Source organism: Gymnogyps californianus, chromosome 7 (genome assembly GCF_018139145.2).
Source record: "Gymnogyps californianus isolate 813 chromosome 7, ASM1813914v2, whole genome shotgun sequence".
In the NCBI taxonomy this organism is placed as follows: Eukaryota; Metazoa; Chordata; class Aves; order Accipitriformes; family Cathartidae; genus Gymnogyps; species Gymnogyps californianus.
The window spans coordinates 34,211,556-34,235,444 of NC_059477.1; the positions used below are offsets into that span (position 1 = coordinate 34,211,556).

Genomic DNA, 23,889 nt, shown 5'->3' on the forward strand with positions numbered 1-23,889 from the left:
AACATGCCAGCTCAATGGTCAAAATTATTACGAGATTGCTGATAGAAGGCAACTCAGCCTATTTTAAAAATCAGTATCATTTCTTAAAGAAAGAAGAAACCTATCAAACAAGGTTGTAATTGTATTTAATGCACATTTTGCTTTTAACAGCAATTTGCCAGTTTAAACAGCATAGACCTTACAATGCTTAATTAGTGAAGAGGTTATAGTGCTTATAAAGTTGTATCTAAAATATACCTTATTCATTCTCTATTGAACAACATTTTTAAGACAGTCTAATGTTATAATTACACGCTATACAGTAGCAGCATGTTCACACCACTATAGTTAAGGCTGTGTCAGCATTCTCATCATGAACCTTTTTCAGGATTTGAACACATCAGCCATAAAATTACAATGCAGTTTGAAAAAATATGACATCCAAGATGTGAATCCTGTATTGACTTTAGTCAAATAAGAACAAAAATAGTAAAACACATATAAAGGACTCCACCCAAATTTATTTTGGATGATTGCCGCCTTTGCACAACATGCTCAAAATTTCCAAAATGAAATTTAAAAGAAGTTAGTGAACAGCACAGTCTAATCAGCTTTAGATGAATCCGAGTGCGAAGTGTTGTAAAGTGGGTGCCACAGATGCCCAACAACCACTTCTCACATACTGCACATTTTAACATACACAAGGCTTCTTCTGTGTAAATATTTAGACTGGCAGGTAAAAGCAGTTCTACCACCAAGTCAATAATAAAAACTACTCATCTCCAGTTGTATACACTTACTGGTCATGATGAAACTAAATTTCACAAATGAAACCAAGTCAGCACACTGGCTACTGAGGTACCATGTTATTCCCTACAGTTAAGATAAGAAACATCTCAATTTTTATGCTGTTCATGCCCTGATAATTCAAGAGGGACTCATCACACTGCCCACCAAGCTGAAGCCATTTGTTTAAGTAAAGAAGGCGGATGAGGCAAAATACTGTACGGAAAGGGACCCAACAGCTCCTTCAGTGAAATGCCAGAGCCTGCCTAAAGAAACTCACCCTTAGTTCATGCCCTAACAGTTTCTTGGTTTTATTAATAAAATGCTTCTTATTGCCGTATGGTTTGATTAAAAGAAAATCTCTAGCCAGGGATCTACTTAAACACATTCTACCTCTGCTTAAAGCAAAGTGCATCTGTAAGTGCCTTCCTGAAACATTACCCAATGAAAGTGTGCTTCAGGTCTTGAATTGTCATGGAACCGTGATAAGCCGATGAAACTTTGCAGAGCTGCAGAACCAAGCTCTTTATACATCATTTGCTTATTTATTATTTTTACACTCCCCCATTCAAGAAATTTTCCTTTTGTGACCACATCTTTTGTTACAATGCTTTTGGAAGCACTCCATTGCATACTTTTCAGACTTAGAGATAAGCATATAAGACTGAAAAAGAGTTGCCTATTTCAAGCTTTGTGTACAATGCACACACACATTTATTAATAAAAACTTGTCTAAACATCTATTTGTTCTTTGGACCAACTCCAGCCTCCCTAGGCGACTGTAACACGATAAACCTTTCAAGAAGGATTTGAAAAATAGTACTTCAAGACAAAAAAGGAAAACAAATACATTAAAACATCATCAACATAGAGACAGAAGGGGAAAACAAAGCAGAGACATCCCATGCCAAATTCACTGCTGGCAGAGGTTAGCAGTGTCCTCTTGAAGCCTGCTTTCTGCCTTCTTGCACAAGTTCTTTTATCTCATGGTCTTAAAATGGAGCTGCAAAGCCAAGAGGAAATTCCACGTGTGCCCCCAAATATGGGTCACACACTAAAATACTTCTTCCTAAGGGAACCGATTAGCACACAGCCTATTTCAGCTCTCTGCCCTATCAGACTTTCTGTGCATAGGCACCTGTAAAATAGGGGTAACCGTATTTCTCCACCTCAGAAAATTGCTATAAGAACAAATGCATTTATGGTTGCCTGGACCATAGTCACAGCAATAAGGCCTACATCAGTACCTAAAATACAGCCTTGCCTCCTTCTGCTGATCCCTGCGAACAGAGCAGGTAGTAGACAAGAACTATCAAGAGTAACATTGGTAATGGAGGGTTTTATGACACTATATGGTAGTGGCCGATTTAGTTCAGCAGAATTAAGTTTCGCAATAAAAACTCCCTAAGATTTTTTTTTAATAAGGGATCAACACAAGTCAGCTTAAGGGATTGTACAAGAATGACCCGAATTGTATCCCGTTACTCAACACAACAAGTAGTTTCAGAATCTGTCCACATCTGATGATGGTCCCCATAAATTCATACACAAACATGTATACTGGTTGTACCAGGGGAAAAAATAGCAAATCATTTCCAGCCTCGGTTTCCATTTCTGTATTCTGTGATACTGGGCACGTACCACAGACAAATGAAATGCTACAGCAATAACCCATACAATCCCTATTAAGTTTCCTCACCTGTGATGTGAGTAAGAAGAATGATACAGTGTGTTAACAGGCAGAAATCAGTTACTTATTGCATCAAAGCTCACCTGTAATCCATGAATTTCATAAAGATATTACGGGCTATCATCATGGAAAGAGAAGATCTTCAGTCCTAAATTTGAATTCCCTGTCTTTCACTGAGCTATTAAGAACAAATTCCTCAAAACTTTCAAGATAAAGTGAAGCAAGAAGTTTCAGCTACAGAAACGTAGTGCAAAGGTTCAGTTTGGCACTGCAACATTATGGACAGACAAGAATTTATGGTAAACTGAGTTTAGATTTGGAAAAAAGAATCCTATGATTGAACCAATATTGTCAAATGTATTGCATACTATCGTAACTTCACAGTAATCAAAATCAGACATCAAGGTTTCTATAGAAGCAGCAATCACAGATTGCAGTAAAGTATACCACTCAAGGGAAAAAAAAATTGCATTTTGGCAATTTCATAGTCAAGTGTTCCTTATGCTCCTCCAACAGTCATTTGTCAGATATTTTCCTGTTTAAAAGGTGCATATTGTTTCTCCTCAGTCCTCGTGAGACTTCTCTGCAATGACTTTGCATTCATACTGAAAAACAGAAGTTGACAAAATTAATAATATTAATTTACTTAACTAATGAAGTAGACTGCTGGGGGGGGGGAAGTGTGTTTCTACAAAATGGGTGATAAAATAGCTTAGCTTACACTTCACCCAGATAAGTTTGGTCTCCCTAAGTTCTGTGCACACACTGTTGGCTGCAATTCCTGTCTCCTTGAGCAGCAGAAAGAGCAGTTCAGACTTCGGGAATGGCCTGACTTCTCCCCAAACACGGGAGCTCTTATTTAGCTCCTGGTCCTGAAAGGACTAAAAGTATGCAACTGAGAGTGTACAGAGCAAAGTCATGGGCTGTGCTCTGACTAACAGTACTAATGGCTCACTAACTAGATCAAAAAGCAATGATTACTGATTTCTACCTTACTCCACATCCACAAGTCAAATAGCTGGTTGGTATATATGAAGGAAGGAATGACATGTAGATTGAAACTTTAACTAGAAGGCGATCGACCTCCCCTCCAAACTTACCATTGCCAGCTGCCTGCCGATATTGCCCATAGTTATTCCACCAGCAAAAAATATACATGGCAACCAGGAACGAACATAAAGGAAATCTGGAGACGTATATCTGGAAAAGAACACGCATTTTTGAGCTCAACGTTGTGCAATACATAGAGTCCTCCAATCACATGGGACAAATCCACAAATTTAAATATTACGATATTTCAACTCAAAAAGACACATATTATAGAAATTTAATTACTTGCAGCAAATAACAAAGGAGGCTTCTTATTGATTATAATCCCATTTGTTCAACTAAAAAAAGCATGTTACATTGTTGGTAAGGTAGCAATTTTATTGAAATAAACAACTTCCAACTAAGTGTCTCACTTATAAACACATAAAAGCTTTCACGAACAGTCCAATTTATGTTACGCTCAAAATTAAGTGCTGGCAGCTTTGGAAATCATGTCAAATTCCATCCCTTCAGTTATTCTGATTTTATGTTATAGCTTCAGGAGATTACCATTTAACCTGAAAGGAGTAAATACTTACTGATAAACTCCATTGTAGACCAGAAGTTGTGACACCAATGTGGCCAGGAAAGCAATTCCTACTCCAAGACCAAAGCCACTTCGTGATCTATCAAACGTCCACCACAGTCCAATTGACAGGGCTGCTAATGTGAGAGACAACTGGATATTGTTGGCAAAATCCACTTTCTGTGTTGATTGTTAAGGATAAGCTTGGAAACATCATATACAAGTGTAAAACAGTTTTCTTCATTCTGTTTATCATATTTTGGCATAACAGAAAAAAATACCATAAAAAAATACAGCACTAGCTGTATCAGCTATCAGGTATAAGGAAATAAGTCCTGTAAGTGTTGCCAGTATATCAGGAAACTAAAAACTTATGACACTTCTTCACATTTTTAGGGTCTTAGCACTGTACAAGACCAAAGAGACTATACACCTACCAGACAATGCAGGCGTTTTATACAGACATACAATGCACATGTTACTGTTCAGAGTAAGGACATCTCATCCTTACCTGGTCCTTTATTACACTAAGCATGAAATTGTAAATCTAGCATTAGACTCCTCCAAATGACAGGGATTTACTGGAAAAAAGGTATTTGTCACTCTTACTTAATTGCAATTTTGTTTAATTTACATGCTAGTTTACATTCAGCTAAACATTAAAAATGTTAATGTTTTCCATAAAACAAAATGTAAATAATATTACTGTGAAAGTATTCATGTAACTCAACACTGAAAATCAGTTTTGTCAACTCTGTGATAAAGGTGTGAAGTCCAGATATCTTTGTAGTGTTTCACATTCTTCAAAATGTTTTGGAAATACTAACTCATCCTCACTACTCCAAAACAGATTATTAAAAAGGAAGCTGTCAAGTTTCATAAGCCTGAAAGCAAGTTTATGGGATGACATCATAAAAACACTGCCCTGTTTTCTCACAAAGACCTGGAGAGAGACCTAGAGGAAATGAGAAAGTTCAACTAACTGAAATAAATAATTACAGGATAAAATCAATAACATCAGAAAAAAATGTCAAACAAGACCAAAAAACGCACCAAATATGGCAATGTGCAGAACTGGTAATAAACTGAAAAGAAAGCAGTCTGGAGAGCTGTCGAGGAAATACAGACAGCACATTAGTGATGTCCTGGAATATGTGTAACAGCTGTTAGGAAACTGCAAGAAGGTTTGCTGCAAATAATCTGACCCACGCAGAGAGAAGCTGTCAATCCTCTTGTATTTCTTAAAAGCAGCGAAGTTGCATGTGCTTACACAACAGGTACAGCCCAGGTCAGTGAGAACCGCAGGACCAGATTAATGCATCTTTGGCGAGGAGAGCAAGGTTTGTGAGGGACAGTGGGAATGACTCTGAACCTTGGCAGCTCCAGTTCATCCGGCCACACTGGATAGGATGGCTGGTGGGAACAAAACCAAACAACAACAAAACCCATCCAAGGGCCAAGCCACCTCAGTAAGAATTCAGCCAGCTCTCACATTTTTCACTTAACTTGCCCTCTTTTCCTGGAAATGAGGAGATTCAGTAGCACACAATCAGAACTTCTTAGCACAGTTTCTGCAAACCGTGTTGGAGCTGACACTGAAGGAGATGAGAGTTCCAGAGATGATCAACTTACTTTCTAATTAGTTTACAAGAATCCAATTTTCACAGACCGATCCTGGTTTTAGCTGACAGAGAAGGCACTAGGCATGACCACATAAAACCACTAAGATTCACAGCACTGCCAGTAAGGTGTGCCAGTCCACATGAAAAGCACCCTGTCACCCAGCATGTCCCCAGCTGCTTCAGAGGGAAGGGATGCCAGTTTTGAGCACACTTGTGCAAGGATGTATCTGAATAGCTACACAATTAGGAGCATAATGTAATGCAACATGCTGACCGACTTCTAATTGCTCTTACTGAATGACTGCAGGAATGGCAACTACTCTCTCAGCATCAAGGCATCACTTGCAGAATGGGGTAACAATGCTTACTTGCTTTGTGTAGTCCTGGGTATTACCTGGTCCTGAGTTTGCCCCATTCTTTGCAAAGTGCATGTGCTTTGCTGATGACCTCAAGACTGGGCTTCAACCTCTTACTACAGTGTTAAAAGGACATCAACCCTTGGAATGTCTGAAAGCACTTTTCTGTAATACCCACCACATAAGTATTTCCCCGCGCTTACTTCAATTATTCAAGAAAATAAAGACTGTAAGACAAAACCCAATACTGAGACATTTCTAATGAAAAGATTTTTCAGAACGAAAAGACGTGAGACTTATCACCTCCAATACTGCTACGACAGTTTAATACTAACACATATTCTGCATTTCCCTTGCAAAAATGCTGCACGTTCTATCTGTAACAACAATTCACCATGACTGACTATGTGAGCTTTGTTTTAGTGGAAACCCATTTGTTATCGCCAATTTCATTAGAATATAGGATACAGCGCTGGCATGATTTATTCCCACAAAGACTGCTACACATCGCATTACACTGGACCATTCTCTCTTAAATTTATGTGGCTCTCCCAGATGTCTGTCCATGCATGGGTACAATAACCCAATCACAGCTGTGGAGACAGGAAAGAAAAAAGGCCCAGAAGTTAAAGCACTAGCAATATTTAACTAAAATAAAGACTATCTAGACTTTGACAATTATTGTCACTACTAAAACAGATCTTTTAAGGATAAATAGTACAAAACATGCATTGTAAAAGAAGAGGAATTTCAAACAATTTCATTATTCAAAAAAGCCCTGTAAAACTTCAGCAGCATCTTCAACCACTGCCTGGCAGAAGTAGCAGAACAGAGACAATCTGGTCTAGAGGCGGAGGATGAAAGAGCTCTGCACCCTACCAAAATCTGCAGTCTCACACTGTAGTTCAAAAAGAGCAGTAATAGCTTGCAGGCTGGCACTTCTGAAAATCCCACATATCAAACATACATCTCTAAATAACTGCAAAACAAACATGCCACAGTAAGGGCTGAGTGCAGTTTATAACATCAATATTTTGTGTCTTCTTTTGTTGTTGTTACAAGCAGCTTTTGTTTAGATAATGTTTTTCTCTTCTTCAATGGTACTATAAAGCCTTACACAGAAGAGGGAAAGCCAAGAGCCTACGGTAGCTGTTGAACACAGAAAGCAAACAGGACTTCCAACCCCAGGGAACTGCTATGCTCTTTGAACATTTCTCCATAAAGGTGTCTCTACTGCAATTGCAGCTAAAAAGACTGTTACCAACACCACTGAGGAATAACACTGGTGCTTAATGTTAAAGTGGTGCTGCAGGAGTGGGGCAGAGCCTGAGTCTCTGGGTACGGACTCCCGTGCCCTCAGTATGGCATGCTGTTGGAGGTATGTTATGGCAAACGCTCTTTATTCTGCCAGAGAGGAAACTGACCTCCAGGATTTGGGAAAATAAATCACCAGTAAAGCTGGAGAGGAAAAAAACCTCCCTGAGCAATTTCCTTGCCAAAGGCATTGGGCCAAACTGATGACTAATAACAGTGACGGATGAAAGGACTTCTCTGAAAGCAGCCTTGATCACCACTGATTATAAATATGCAAAATACCTTTATGCTGTTCATAATAATAAACCATACTGCAGAGAAATGTTCATGTCAATTCCAGGAAGGCTGTGCAAGTATGAATGGTAAGAAAATGGGTGAATTATCAGCATTTACCACAGAGGTTCCCTGTATGTATGCTAGCAGAGAAGATAAGGAAAGAATATGGAGAAGAAAAGACTGATAATGAAAAAGAAAGAATTCAAACACCTCAACAGGGGTCACTCCTGCTGGGAAAAACCAATTAAGGCAGTAACATCTTTAAGTCAGGTGCCTTACAATCAAGTAGTGCAAATGCCTAACAGGTGACTGACTACGCTTTACAAGCCATATCCAGTCTTTCCATTAAAACCACCAACCCATCAGAACCAGAAAGGCCCACAAGTTTCTTCTGAGATGATGGCAAGATCTAGCCTTCACGACTTCCCCATATGCAGCTGCAGACAGTGTTCTCCAACGACCCAAGACAGCATAAGGTGCAGCCTGATGCAAACAGCTGACAGTGCAAACATTACAGTGAACATTGCAAACCTTATGCATTGCTGCTGCAAGTTGGGATTCTGTCATTTCAACCCCCACTACTCCATATATAAAAGATCAAACCTTTACCAGGCATGTTTGTCAAGACAATCAGTTTAAAGTATAAAGAAAAATGCAGCAAATGCAGGATACAAACCAAAAACTAATCAACAATCTCAGCAAGACAACAGAAAGAGGACTAAGACAACTAGCAGATAAAGCAGGTATGTAACTGCCACTGTAACACGCCAAATGCATTTCCAGAGGAGAACAAAACTGACATATTCAGAGAGATATTTGGAGGGTTTCCTTTCAAATCAAGCTCCTCGATGACATCTGGGGTGTAGTATTTCAACAAGGTATCAAAAAGAAAGCAATTAGATGACTAGTAAAAAAATAGACTTAAAAATTATCATTAGAAAAACAGTGATGCCAACTCAAAAGCTGGTTTATTGACTCATATTAATACCCAGAAATGAGAGCTGCTCAATCTTACTAAAACTGACCTCTATGGAGATAGTGCCTTTACTGTAAAGGTACGCTAAAGCAGAATTCTCCAGTACTGGCTGCTAAGAATATTCCCTTAGTAAAGTGTAAAACTGACCCATGGGATCACTGATCTTCAGAGCCAAGTAGAAAGCCAAATCCCATCAGGCTTGTAACATGGAATACGCCTTGATACTTGAAGATGAAAGAAGAGGAAAAAGGGATATTTCTTACTACCTACAGTAGACATCTCACTTAAACTAGCTAAACACACAAAAGCCTCAACTCCCTATGTGGTCATGGGAGAAATGGAGCATGTTCACGTCATCCGACTTGATACATGACTCTAACCGAGGTGCTCTGTTCTGCAACGTGCCTCTACAACCGCAAACTGCGTGCCTGGCCTCAACTCCCCGAGACCCAGTCAGGTCTCCCAGCTTTACGGAGCTAAAGTGATACCTCAAACTGAAATGAGGAACAAATGGAAAGCTGGACCACAAAAGGGAGCATTACTCAGGGTGGTTTGCTGCACTCAAAACAAGGTACTGTGTGCTGCACAATCTGACACTTCCAGGGCATTTTCAAGGGCTGCCTGTAGAGCACACTCCTATAATCCAGCCTCAAGGTTACAAGTGGCACCACCTTCTAAAGTCTGTTAAACTTGTACTCTAACCCAGCAGAAAAAGCAAAGGTTATGCTCTGCTAACAATATTACAGTAAAACAAGTTAGCAGAACAACAATTTCTGGACACATGCATGCATATTTGTGCATACACAGGGAGATCAGGATAGTAATAGCTCAAAAAGGGCAGTGATACTGGAAGAGAAATTTTTATCTTCCACACCTTCCATATAGTTTTTTTGTAATTATATAACTACCTATCCACCCTTTCACCTCCACGCCAGGCATACGTACATGATTGAACTTACCTGACGCTGTGCCACAGCAAGGTGGTACCCACCAAGCTGAGGAGAAGATGCTTGTGATCACATCAGGGGGGAAGAGAGTAACGTTTCTCTGGATCTGAAGCAAGTTTAATACTAATGCAAGAAATACGCCAATAAAAAACAGCACTATGCCACGAATTACCAAATTCATGCCACGACTGGTTACAGATGAAATGTATGGGCCACACTTTTTTGGTAAGGTTGGCATTGCATCATTTTCTGCCATGACTTCTTATGTTCTGAGAGACATCCAACAGGCTGACTGAGGAGGATTCACTTGCAATCAGTATTTTGACTCTCCTCAATTAGGAGATACCCAAACCCTGAAAAATAATTAAAAAAGGGTGAAAAATGCAGATATAAGAAACGTTAAATATTTTTCTCTTAAATAAATTGGAGATGGGGTTAAAAATATGGCTATTATATTTTTCTGAGTTTTCTGAGGAGGCAATTAGTCATTTGAGAGCAGAACCAATCACAGCTGCAAAAATGCTGTACAAAGAAAACAGGTTTTACAAATAGCTTTGTCTACTAGGAGACAGAGGAGGAGGAAACATGTGGGATGGGACAGCTAGGAATGTGAAACCACAGAGAAGAGGTGAAGAAATGAAACTGATATCAGATGGAAGAAAGGCTTGCTTTGCAGTAACAATAAATTGTTTTTCTCCCCTCCTTTAAACAACAACTGGAGATTATGTAATTCAGAAGCAAGTAAACACAGCCCTTAGTTTCAAGCCAGCCACAGAGGTTCACAGATCTCTCTTCTTGAAGAGATGCCAGAAAACATTTCTCAACTGGAAAGTGAAATCTGAGAAATATTTTTCAAGATGGAGTCAGAATTTCAGCAATCGCGCAGCACATCCATTTTCGTAACCCCAGATAAGAGCAAACAACTCTGCAAACCACAGAAGTAATCTCAATACAGAGAACTATTTACCTAAGTAACACACTTTTGGTGAAAACTGCCATACATTATTACAAACCATAATTGTAATCAGGCACAAAAGAACCTGAGAGTGAAGGGAAAAGGAGCTCGCCCTGCCCGTGCACCAGGTAGCGTCCTACGTGAGTAAATCTGCCAGCACTACAGGAAATGGCAGAGTTCCCATCCCAATCACTCTTTTTAAAAAAACCTGTCCATCAAGGGTCTTGTTATACATGAATGTGGCACTGAATCCATGTATAACAACGATTTTGATCGACAGCTTAGCCACCTGGAACTTAGAGAAAAAAAGCCCTGACATTGTTTTTAAATTTAAAACTGCCAACTGGTGGCGGCTTTTGTTAACTCTTATTTATGGCCACGCGGGCACAAGGGGAACCAAACCAGCGCATCCATCCCCCTTCCTCCCCGGCTTCTGCAGATCCCGAGGAAGCTCTCTGAAGACGCAGCAGCAGTGCAGAGGACACACCATTCACTTTTGCTGACTGAAAGCCAAAAGGGAAGTTAAATACATCCAGGCTAGTTAAGATACCACCGGTAACTTCACAGAAGATACAATGCCACGCTGTGGCATCCTCCATCACTCAGAAAAAGTTCCAAGAGGCAAAACGAAAGGAAAAAAAAAAGTTCTGATCACACAGAACTTCCCGCTGGCAGTTCAGGGAGGCAGCAGAGTTCTCCTAAGAATACAGGATCTCTTCTACACGGCTGATTCTCCACGTTATTTGTAACCATGAACACGTCTTGGTGGGAAGAGGGCAACCAGGTGTCTGGCTTCTTAGTCAGCTTCCTGACTCACACTGAACAGACGTCTGCATCAAGGCTGGCATTGGCACTGCAACACACTTCCCTCAAGCAAAAAGGAGGTGCTCCAGGTTTCCCCCCCCCCCCCCCCTCCGGATGGTGTGGCAGCGGAGCTTGGATAATACACTTAGCCTCCAGGAAAGAAAGCACAGAGGCACAAATACATCACTATTTCAGCTGAGAGTCTCCCCTGTCCCTGGGGGCTTTGCCCATCAGGTCATCACAGGGATTTCCAGAATTTACAGGAGTCTTTTCAATACACGGCATTGGAGACCGTAAGTCCCATTTACAAACTCCGCAGGAATACCATACCTAATGGGGCCTTTTAAACTGTTACATCCCTTCTTTGCTTTAGCTTGCCTAGGAAAACAAGCTAAACTCTTGACTCCCCACTTACTTCACCATTCCAACAGCTCTTGGCACTTCCTGAAGTCTGCACATCCCTTTTTTTTTAATGCATGACCAGAGCTGATGTATATGATCCCAGGTTTGGCTCTCACAGCCTTGTACAAGAAAGTTCACACTTTTGTGTCTCTCTTTAAATGAGCTCTTCTGCTGCACACCGAGGATCACAATTTCTTTTTTCACTGTCATAAAGCGGTTGCGCACATCCTGTGATCCATTACTACATTCAAGTCTCTTCTTTCCTGTTACTGAACTCCTGTTCCTTGGTACCAGCCCCAAACCTTGCATGCTGAATTTCAGCCCATAGGTATTATTTACTCTGACACCCCATTTTTCCTGTAGGATATCTCAGTCCTCTTTGGCCCTGCAAATGGTTCCCAGCTTTGGGTCATCAGCAAACATCATTACCACATCCTATTTTGGGCACCAAGGTCATCAGTTAAAATACTGAGCGAGATCAGCCCAAGTCCCTGTCTTTGATGAAATCTACTAATAATTTCCCCACAGCCATTATTTCCCCATTTTATACTATCTCTTGATATCTCCCTCTAACAAGACTCTGCTTATTGTATTTGAAGAATTACAAAAATCTCCAACTTAATTAAGAATCATCAACTGTCCCACATCGCAATACTGATGTACACACTGATCGGATCTTACTTTTTTTTCCTAGAAATGCTGATGATCAAATAAAAGTCTGATTTTATTCTGACATAAACCAGTTTCAGAATACAAAACCTGCATTTACCCCATTTCCATTTATTTAATACGTCATTCGGCAAACATATGATATTTAATTGTGAAGGCTTATCAAAATGTAACAGGACTTTGCTATGCAAGGAAATCACTTACTGCTTTTATACAACCACTGCAGCTGCAAGTCATTCAAGGCACCTGCAACAGATTTTTACTATGAGGTAAACAGCCTGACCACAGCAAGGGCACAAGGGTGGGCACGTGTCAGTGACTGTTTATAACAAGTAATGCAAGGTCCCAAATTAGCATGATGCAGTAGCTTCCTTCCTGGTTTCTCACCCTACACATATTGTTCCTATTTGTTTTATCCCAGTTTCCAAATTTTCTCCGCTCATTGGCTCCGAGACCTTCTAGATGCCACAAACAGAGCGATGGGGGAACGGAGCAAGGTGACCAACACTCATGTAAAGATTCTTCAGTGCCTTGGACAGCCTGGGTTCACGATGCACAGGCACAGCAAAGGTATTTACTATCGCTACCTTTCATGAATATGGAAATTAAGATCTCTAAAGAAGACATCATCTCCTCCTTCTGGACTGGGAAGCTAGCGTGCCTGCAGACAGAGGAGACGATGCCTCTCTCCTTTTAAGCCTTGTATTTTACTGAGGGTTTCCACTCGGATGGGAACAGTTCACATATTGAACCAACACTACTTCTGAGCCTTCATCTCTTGGGAATGCATATTCAAAACTGTAACACCACACTGAAAGCTACAGGCTTGGCACTGCCACAAAGTCTCAGCTGCACTTCCCCTCCTTGGTGGCACACGGCTTCAACCCAAGCTTTTTAACATACCATGCCAGAGCATTATATACGATTCGCAAGTCAACTACACAATGTCTGGCATTGCGCAAAAAGTTAACAAGTAAATTATCACCCTAGACGTTTTCAAAACACTTAGTCACTTAACTGTCTTCTAATTAGAAGATCCGTCCTGCAAGTGCTCCTCATGCTCATGAGGAGCCTTCTGCTGTGTGCGATTCACAACTTCTGACACGATACAGACAGATCAGGAACAACGCAGTGTAGTGGGGGCCAAGAAAGAGAAGATTTATTTAAGCAACACCACGCAGGAGATGGCAAAAATGGGGAAATGACAAGAAACCATCTGTCTTCTGCGAGGCAACGCCAAAAGCAAACCACCCCCCTTCTCCAGGCACTGGGCGAGGCGGCTGTCCCGGCCAGTCTGCTCCAGTTCCCCCGGCTCTCAGGAGTGCCAGCCGCCTGGGCATCAAGCCGGTCGCTTCAGGCCAGCGTTAGCACCTCCAGCCCAGGCCGGGCCCATGAAGCAACGCCCGCGCAGGGGCCGCAGGCCCGGCCGCGCAGGGCCCAGCCCGCAGGCTGCCGTCCCGGCCCCGCCTGCCCGGGGGGGAGCCTCGCCAGGCAGAAGGTTTAACCGCTGCCGGGGGGAACGGCTCCCGCCGCCCTCTCCCTCGCTCGCTCGCCCGCTGCGCCCGGGCACGGCGGCCAGCAGCAGCCGCCGCGGGAACCCCCCCCGCCGGCTTGCGCAGCGCCCTCAGCAGCCCGGCCGCGGTGGGGCCCGGTGCCACCCCCGCCCCGAGGCAGGGCTCCGGCGGCGGCGCTGCCAGGGGCTCGGCCGCCCGCGAAGGAGGACGGGGCCGAGGGGCTCCGCTGCCCGCCCGGCCCGGCTCGTCCCCCGCGCCTCGCACAGCCACAAACCCCAGCCCGCCCCCGCGCCGGCCCACCCGTCCCCTCCGACGCGGGAGCCGCCGCAGCCCCACCACTCACTCGGCCTCCGCCATCTTCTCCCTCCCCGCGCCAGTCCCCGCCCCGCGCAGCCTCCGCAGCGCCCCGCCGAGCAGCTGACGGGGGTGGCCGCGGGGCGGGCCGGGCGCGGAGCGGAGCGGGGCCGGGCCTGGCCCGCCGTGAGGGCCGGCGGGCCCCGGTGGGAGCGGCTGCGCCTCTTCAGGGCGGCCCTGCCCTGCCCGCGGAGCCTGCCTCCAAACCCCACCGCGGCGGTGCGAATTCGCTCTCAAACGTGCTGGTCAGAAGCACTGTGCGTGCAGAATAGATGGAGTAAACTCACAGAAACTTCGGTAGGAGTCTGCTTAATCGGTGCGACGCTGCTCTTCCTTTGGAAAGGGGTTTGTTACCAACATAAATTAAAAAAAAAAAAGGTATATGCCGTCAGGCGTTTTGTACCATGCTTATGCTTGCAGCTGAGTTGGGTTTAGCGATGTAGGGTTGTGTAAGATCCCTGTTACACGTTTCGGTAACAGAAAACGGAAAGATGGAATACTTGTTTCCCAGCTCAAACTGCTAGCCTGGCTCCCTCTCTCCTGAGCACCTGATGCTGCAAGGGCTTTCACATGTGCTTAACTTCATTGATGGGGGCAAAAATGGCACAGCTCGTTACTCCAGAAACCACATTTGCATCACCAGTCTGGGGCCTCTCGGGGAGAACGTACAGTGTGAAGCAGAAGACAATCTGCTTCAGTCTGTCTTAACGAGTAGTAAAGGCATCATGATAAAAAAAATACCATTTATTGTATATATGTGGGGAGGGGTATAGGAGAATAATGCTGTTATATTCATTTATATATCATATATTCATTATAACATTATATTCATTATTATTCTATTAATGAACTTTTTCCTTTCTCATTGCACTGATAATGAATACAATTTATTAAAAATATTTGCACATTGCATTCCCCCAAGCTCAGTATTTCATTGCAAAGACTTTGACAGAGCTTTCCATATTACGAGGTCTGCAGTGATTCAGTGCAGATGCTATTACAGTTCCCAGAATAATGATTGGATAGGATGGAATTCGTAACTGTATTTACTATAGTGGCATCTTTAGTGATAACTGTGGTTTTATTTGTGCTGGTATGTTGTGAACAACAGTGTCACCAAACATGTATAAACTCAGAGGAGAGTATATGGGTCTGTAATAGACATATTAAGAATGGAAAAGGGAGAGATTTACAGCAGCAGAAACCCATTGTGGTTTAGATGAGCAATAAATGAATTTTCAAATCATTCAACTTTGGTTTTCGTCACACAGAAACAAAGTCATCTTATTCTCAGTAATTCCTGCTGAGCTGCTTGCCCTGTCTGTGGTTTAGATAGTTACTTTGCTGCACTTGAACTCCAAATTTCGGATCGAGGAAGACAAAAGGGTTTTTTAATCAAATAAAATAGCTTTCCTAATGTCAGATAAACATCTTTGGCCAGCCACATGCCTGAGGCTGAGCAAAGTGCCCTGCCTCTTTATGCCTTAAAGACCAGGACCATCAGACAGCCTGCAGCAGCAACTTTGTGAACATAAAGTGTGTGCATTAGAGAGGAAAGTGTGGCATAAGTAGATGGAGACTGCAAGTGATTGCTGGATCTCTCCTTCTCTAGACACGTGTATATATAGTCAGGTAATGATTTGTCTGTAAATAAATTTGGATTAGTTATAGTCAGGTCTGCTGCTGTGTTTGGTACTATAAAATTACAAGAGCTTAATTCCTACAAAAAAACCCCTGATCATATGAGAAATATTAGCTATATTAGTAGAGGGGTATTAAGGCTAATATGTGAGAAAATAAATAACCAGTGTTGGTGTAAATCAGTGCAACTCCAAGGACTTTATCGGCATTGCCAGTTTACACCAGCTGAAGACTCGGTCCTTACACCCATCTGGTTATCCTAGAGGGTGCAGTGTCCTGTTGCACAAAAATGGGAGGAGCGTAAGGGAAAAGTGTATGAAAACGTATCTGAATTGGAAATTGCCAAAATAAATATGTCAGCAAATAGTTTTGCAGACAAAGGAGACAGACATATGACCTGCAGAGAAATGTCACTTGCTCCGACTTTGACTGGAATTGCTATGAAACATCACGGGAGAAGCATCTTTTTTGGAAAGCAGTGCAGAGTTGTTGCATTGCACTGGCTGCAGAACAAGACAGTAGAGAATATTCTGGATTTAGTTTTGGGACATAAGCATTGCTCTGGATATGATAAATCTGGCAATGAAAAACTCAACAAAGTTCACACAAAGCAGAGGAGCCTAGAGCAGCCACGTACCTATAGAAAAAGTGGAATTGCTCTCATGTCCCTAACAGTGGCTTTTTAAAAGTTGTATTTTGTAAAGGCCTTCATAGCTGCCTGATACACTGGTTGAATGAGCCAAGGCCAGTCGGCTTAGCTGAAGGTGTGTCCATAGCAGGACAATAAAGGAAGGATGAGAAGACGATGGATGGATGAATGGATGGATGGATGGATGGATGAGAAAGAGAGAGAGACAGTAAGAGAGTAGGTAGAAAAACCTAACCTAACCTGAGTCTTTCTGTGGTGACCCATGATAAAATGATGTCCTGGTTTTGGCTGGGATGGAGTTAATTTTCTTCTTAGTAGCTGGTAAAGTGCGTTTTGGATTTAGTGTGAGAATAACATTGATAGCACACTGATGTTCTAGTTGTTGCTAAGTAGCGCTTATCCTAAGTTAAGGACTTTTCAGTTTCCCATGCTCTGCCAGCAAGCAGGTGTGCAAGAAGCTGGGAGGGAGCACAGCCAGGACAGCTGACCTGAACTAGCCGAAGGGATATTCCATACCATATCCATACCAGGTGTTTCTGGAACTATATGCATGTGTAACTTGGGAAAAGCCTATGCATATGACAAGAAAAAGCCGCCTGTAGAAGCCTGGAGCTGATTCCTGGTAGGGCTTCCAGAGTTTATGTAGATAAGGACAACATCAGGCCAAAGCTATTGTTCTTGCCCTAAGCATGCCTTTTCTGTATGGAGTAGTGGGGCAACCACAGAGTGCATTCAGTATAAGAAGACCATCTGGGTAGGAGTCTTGTTCTCAGCGATTAGGTCAAGTTTGCTTTCTGTTAAGTGTATGAATGAATGTCAGTAGAGCTGTTCAAGCACAGTCTGCAGATCCTGAGTATCTATGGTATCCCTTCAGCAGGAGTTCTGAAGAAGCCTGTTTGTGAACTGTGCTGAAGGATGGCCGATGACCAACAGCAGTTTCACAACAAGGAATGCCTGTCCCTTCCTCATGCCACGTTCCAGACAACTACATCAAGTACTGCTGTTATTTGGGGCCTTTAGCTAGTATTGTAAAAAAATATTGTAAATTATAGGATTTTCTTTATCAAAGTATTCTGCCGGAATATAAATCTCCTTCAAAGCCTTCTTGGAAGTTCTCCATGCATACAGAAGGCTTCTGGAAGGCCTCAGAAATGAAGACTTATAGAACTGGGCACATTTTCCACAAATGCCTTTCATTTCACCAGCTGAGGCTGCTGTCTTGTGTCTTTTATTATCTGCAAAAGAAGGCTTACTAGCCATCCTAGTTAGCACACAGCTGGGTCACAGGCGAAGATCAGCATGGCTGACAAGTCCTGCAACATATGGGGAGCTTGTTAGGCACGAAGAGGCAGCGTACTGTGAACGAGTCTGGGGTCTTGGCGAGAGCATAGCGTGCAGTGGATAAGTTCTATAAAATTAATTTTCCAATAGGGTTGGCGTTTTAGAGAGGGAAGGAAAAAGAGACAGTAGCAATGTGAAACCATCGGATCACATGCATTCTTACATATGAAAAGGGCTTGTGCTTATCTCAGGTTAGCAACAGGAGACAATTCTAGGGCTGATATCAAAGGCATTTTTGTTTATTTATTTAGCCACTTGCAAAAGATGCTGGGTTGTCAGCTCCAGAGGCTAAAGTCCTTTATTTATTTACTGAAAGGTGCTGCATGGACAAATGCAGCGTGAGTTTCCCTGTATCACTCTGCCAGTGTGGCTCAGCCCTGATCTAGTTTCCATACTCATTCAGTACTTGCTGAAATAGTTACCTAGGGAGCAAACACTGCCAACCACGGTCGTGGTTTCTGAGATATGGAGTCCGGCCCAGTCAGAAGTTTGCCAAGATAACCTCATTGCATCACATGCCAAAGAGCCACAAACAGCTGTAGTACTGAAGGACTATGACATTTAAAGAAGATATTGAAAATGCAAGGTAATCATCATCATGTTAGAATACATCCAAATATGGGATTTAGAAATTAAAGACTTCCTACCGCATTTTTATAGCGCCATACAACATCTAGATTCAATGGACAGACTAAATAGCTGGGACACTGAGCTTCATTGGGGCATATTTTTTTCGGTGATAAATTCTGGTGGGAAGCAAGGACAGCATGGAGCCTGAAGATACATGGAGAATGTATATGAATGCATTCCAGTCCTAGGTGTGTGTGCATGTGTCATAAGTGTGTCACTTGCTAAGAGTGAAAATAAGGTCAGTGCAGATGAATAAGTATATGCAAAAAGGGCAGGAAGGAAATTCATGTCAAATTAAGCTAAAAATAGGTGGCTGAGTGGATGAGAAGAATGGCATAAGAAATGCAAACAGAAAAACTGCAGTGTCTGAGAAGGAAAGCGGCCTTGCACAAGAAGTTAAAATATTTTCTGAACTCAATTTAAAATATTTTAAATATATGTGTCGTTGAAGATAGAAGGAAGTGGTTTCTCTGTTAATATATTTAAGGATTGGAGCTTCAAAATTTCTCTGCAGCCATGAAATTCAGATTCTCTTCCTTCCTTCCTTCCTTCCTTCCCCTCCCTCCCTCCTTCCCTCCCTTCTTCCTTCTTCTTTCTTTCTTCCTTTCTTTTTCTCTTTCTCTCTTTCTTTCTCCCTTTCCCTCTCTCTCTCTTTCATTCCATTTGTGGCATCTCAGATCCACAAGGAAGGAAAAGATTCTAGCAACTGCATTGGAAAAGCTCTTACCCAGTATCACAAGGCTTGCCGTGTAGTCATTAGCAAGCAATTGCAATGCCAATTGCATTTGGCGATACTGTTGACTGAATTTATTTCAACCGGCATTCTGTTTGTAGGGATACAGACCTTATATTTATGCCTACAAAAAATGTCAACAACTCATTTTAACTTATTTTGAGATAGAGCAATAACCCACCCCTATTTTGCTATGCACTGTACAAATACAGAGTGTGAACCAGTCTACTCCTGCAGTTTACAGTCTAGAGAGAGCAGCAGATTCCTCTGCAGGTGGTAGAAACAGCACATACGGAGTGATCCTTCTGCTCATTTGATGTATCTATTTTAAGTTTTAAAAATTGTCTTGTGGAGAAGGCTGTTTCTTTCCTTCACCTGTTGCAGATGGAAAAGATGCCAAACTTCGTAGACATCTAAATTTTAGGCCTCAGAATAAGGAGATAATGATGTTATCCTGTGTAATTTGTTCAACAGCACAGGTTATCTGGGTCAGCGTTGAGGAATGTTTGTGTTGCAACGAGTCTCAGGCATGGCTGTGTTGGACAGCAATCACTGCTGGCATTGACATTGCTAGGAAGGACACATTACAGAGCAGTTTGAAAAATGTCTATTTCTCTTAGCCAACGGAAATCTGCAAATTTACAGTGACAATTCAAATAGCAGAAGTTCTCATTTCCAACAAATATTTCCATTTTGCAGCGTTCAACTTCCTCTCAAATTAGACCTTTCCCTCAGAAAGCACACAGTGCAAAATGCAAAAATAAAGGAACCAAGAGCTCACTTAGAAACACAATTTTCCATTAAAAGCAGTTTTAATGAAATATATTCCATCAGCCTTAGTTGCTTTTGACAGTCAGTAAGTGATTCAGGTGCCTAAACATAGGATTCAAGGTCTATCTTAGAAACACTTTAAGGCCTCCAGGACACCTGCATGGAGCTGGGGATGTGACAGCCACGTGCAAGACCCTGACCTTCCTGAGGCTGCAGCTGGGGCTGGGGAGAGACACTCTGGGGCATCTAGAATAGCATTACACACCCTGAGTTAGGCAATTAGTCTCCGAATCTCTACAATTTCACACAATAAAACATCCCATCTGATACTGTTACTAATGGGCTGTCAGAGCCTGATAAAGGAGAGAGGTCAGCGGCATAGTGCTCTCGAGTCTCACCCTATATTCACGACACTCTTTTGGCCCCTCCTGGTTATTTTACACCAGAGCAGCCAGAAATTCCTGCGCTGGCAGCTCCATGCTGTGACCTCCAGCAAGCGCTGAGCACCGGGTAGGTGGCTCACCCACTGCCTGCGATGCGGAGTCCTAGAGCAAGAGGCAGGTTGCAATCCAGGCACCTGCAGCAAGAACCCGTGCTCTCCTGGGAACCCTCCTGGCACATGACATGCAGCCTCAGCAAGCTTGGCAAGAAAAAAGTGAAGTCTGGTGTTTGGCAACCTGATTGTGCAAGGAACACGGGGATAAACGGAGCGATAGCTAGCAACCAACTCCACGTAACTCTCCCTGAAGCTATAAAAAGACAAGAAGGATTAATGATTGTCTGAGTCAGCAGTATTATTTTTTTTGAGTTGCAGAATCACAGAGGCAACACTGGAGGGCCATATGCTGGAGAAGGAAAGAAGACAGAAGAAGATAATATAAAATAATATAAATGGAATTTGCGCTGTAGAGTTTTCGGGCCTAAAAGATTGACACCTTTTCCCTCCTACCTTATTGTTTTACTGCTTTGGCTATAATCTTTGTGAAAATATTAAGAATTGCCTCTTTTTTCTATAGTGACCCACCAGTTAGTGTCAGCAAAGAGTTGTTAGGCTGTCCTGGATTTCTGGGCTACTGCTTCAACTTGTCCTTTTCTGATGAAAGCAGGGGTTTAGCCGTGCTGTGTAAGACGTGATGGTACAACCAGAACATGGGGTGTGAGCCATCTGAACTTAAATTTTAATGTGATGGCAAATGGATCTGCTAACAGAATTAGTTATCTTCTACATATGTTTTTAAGGTTTAATGAGGAAAGTTTAAGAAGGCTTAATGAGGAAGATTTTTTTAAATTCTTATCTCTTTTAGTAGAATTATTACACACAAGTTCAACCAAAGTACATAGGACTTTACATGTCCTGAAAAATATGTAACCAGCTGCATTGCTGACGTGGATCGCTAAACTATGACCAGCCTAAACTGGCTCCTGGATTTTGTCTTATCCCTTTAATCCTAGGCTACACATTTTGGACCTGAATTTCTGCTGGCATTGTAAATTTACCCCAGTGAAGAATTTGGCCTTCACATTGCAGAGAGAAAAATAAAATCTCAGTATTGTGTTTGTGTTTGGATTGTTCCTAGTGATTTTGGTAGGTATTTTTTTCTTCTTCTTTTTGCTCCAGTGATTCATTTATGAAAAAAGATGATGAGATTCAGGCTTCTGATGTTATTTTCATTACCCAGGAATTGAAGTACTCTGAGCAGGCCAGGACTTGCATAAAGATAAACACACGTACCCAAAGTGAACGCAAATACTTCAAATACAGAAAAACATTACAACTTGTGCCCCGTGCTACTTACCCAGCAGACCTTCTGCTGTGGATTTATGGCTGTTGTCACAATACTTTCTTCTCTGGCTTTTCTCGGAAGAAAGCTTTTTCAAGAACTAAATTAATTAAATTCATAGAGAGTGTTCAAGTAAAAATATTGTCCATACAGATACGCACATATATACATGCATATACGTATAATTAGCAATCAGTTCTGATAGAGATTTGATCTAAATCCAGCAGATTAGATTATCTGATAATTAGTTTGGTTTGAGTTTGGATCTCCAGGGTAGATGCTGGACTCCAAATAACATAACGAGTTTGCGAAAGATCACCAGCTTCTCAGCAGTTCACTGTCATTTTCTCAAATGTGCTTCCTGAGAGTCGTATGAAGATCTTCCATTCCAAATAAATTCAAAGCCATGTGTCAGTTGCCAAATATATTGTAAAAAATATGGGAATTTCATGCACCAGCCTTTTTAGAGTAATCTGCTCATACAATTTCTTGACTCTTAGCTCAATGTTTTCCAGCATTTGTGGTGCAGCAGAATAAAGATCATGTTTTATTCTAGTTATGAAATTTTAGCTATATATTATTAGAGACTTTAGAAGTAGTTTCACGTGCTTGTAACCAGAACATGGGCCAAAAAGAGTAATATTTTGTCATCAGTGAATTTCTGCTGCTTCAGAAAAAGTGATCTTACCTTCATAACCAGCAATGTTCTTACATCTTATATCTTCAGATGAAACTTGGTCTCTTGTGGCTGTGCTAGAAAAGTGATACATTTTCTATTTGCTCTATAAGCAGAATTTCAGTTACCCTGGCTTTCTTTTTAGGTGCATAATAAATAAGGACCATCGTTCAAGTTTTATTTTTCCTATTCATAAATAAGAAATCTCATTCTCATTTGGTGTAGAGACGCTTCAGATGCTTTGCTAACATTTTATTGTCTGCCTCAGTAACAAATACGCTGTCTATCTGGAAACACTGTGGCTTCCATTAGACCGTTCTATTCATTTGATTCAAGTGGACAATAAAACATGCTGAATGACAGCGTGTCACTGATGACTATAGAGCTTTAAAGAAAAACCATTCTGCCTCCTGCCTTTTCATCGGTTTTCCTATATCTGTGTGTACCCCCCCTCATTGTATTTTAATGGAGGCACGGCCTTGTTGATATATTTCTATTAAATTTTAGTGATTAGCCCAGTGTAAAGCCTTGTCAGATAAAACTGATTACATTATTTTTTCCAAGGGGGAAAGTGGGTACTAAGATCTTAAAGATTAGTAAGTATCCTCCTGGTGGGAAATGTTGGTTAAATGTATTTTTGGTAAATTATTCTGCAGTACTTGAAAAACATTGGAAAACTGGGTGAGGTCCTTTAAACAGAAGTATACATATGTCCATCTGCTCTGGGAGTAGATGGAAGAGATGACTGACAATCAGTACTAAAAATGGCTAGTCTGTGACTCATTAAGGGTATGAATTGGTGGGATATCTGGTATGGTAACAAAAGACATTTCTTCCACTCAGGTTGGAGTTTACCGTGTTGCAGAAGCCTGGTACAAAGCCAGCACCACTTATGTTCCTATTTGGCTTACACAGTGCATAGGTCTCATGTGCTGCACAGGGATGAGGTGTTATTTACATTTACATTTACATTTACATTTTTTTTAGTCCTCCTAGTCAAGCAGAAGTGTAAGCAACTGTAATTCTTCTCTCTATTAACTAGAGATGACTCTTCAGCAACTTCTGCCTGACATACATCTGGTTTTCTGGAGTCCATCAGAGGTCCCTTATCCTGAGGGATCAACTGGACCTTCAGATGCCCTCCAGATATTAGATATCAATATGTGATTTTCAAGGTAACCCAGGAAATATTTCTTTCTTTCTGAAATGCAGGTAGGGTTTTTTTCCTGTTTATTACATATTTCTCCTATGGGGAAGGAATATTCCAAACTGTATTGGAAATACTCCCCGCCTCTTTCTGAATGCTTACATTTTGTTCCTTAATTAGAGAGTGGCTAGAGGCTGTAACTTGGATGCACTGGCCTTCTTTCAAGAAATTGGTTTTTGAAAACTTGGCCACAATCAGTTA

General features: G+C 41.8%; 1 protein-coding gene across 1 annotated transcript; it reads right to left on the minus strand.

Annotated features, from left to right (window-relative positions):
• Positions 1-114: 114 nt before the first annotated feature.
• INSIG2 (insulin induced gene 2) lies at positions 115-14,289 on the minus strand. Its single transcript, XM_050900207.1, has 6 exons — positions 14,249-14,289; positions 9,574-9,914; positions 6,517-6,641; positions 4,084-4,250; positions 3,556-3,655; positions 115-3,060 (listed from the first exon to the last, which is right to left on the minus strand). Exons 2-6 carry the CDS (start codon positions 9,815-9,817, stop codon positions 3,019-3,021), a joined length of 678 nt encoding a protein of 225 aa, XP_050756164.1. The 5' UTR covers positions 9,818-9,914; positions 14,249-14,289; the 3' UTR covers positions 115-3,018.
• Positions 14,290-23,889: the final 9,600 nt, after the last annotated feature.

Coding starts and splice junctions, on each gene's coding strand:
- INSIG2 (XM_050900207.1), bottom strand. CDS start 9,817: ATGGCAGAAAATGATGCAATGCCAACCTTACCAAAAAAGTGTGGCCCA. Junction 4,251..6,516: donor GAATAAATCATGCCAGCGCT/GTATCCTATATT, acceptor CAATCAACACAG/AAAGTGGATTTTGCCAACAA. Junction 3,061..3,555: donor TCGGCAGGCAGCTGGCAATG/GTAAGTTTGGAG, acceptor TCTGTTTTTCAG/TATGAATGCAAAGTCATTGC.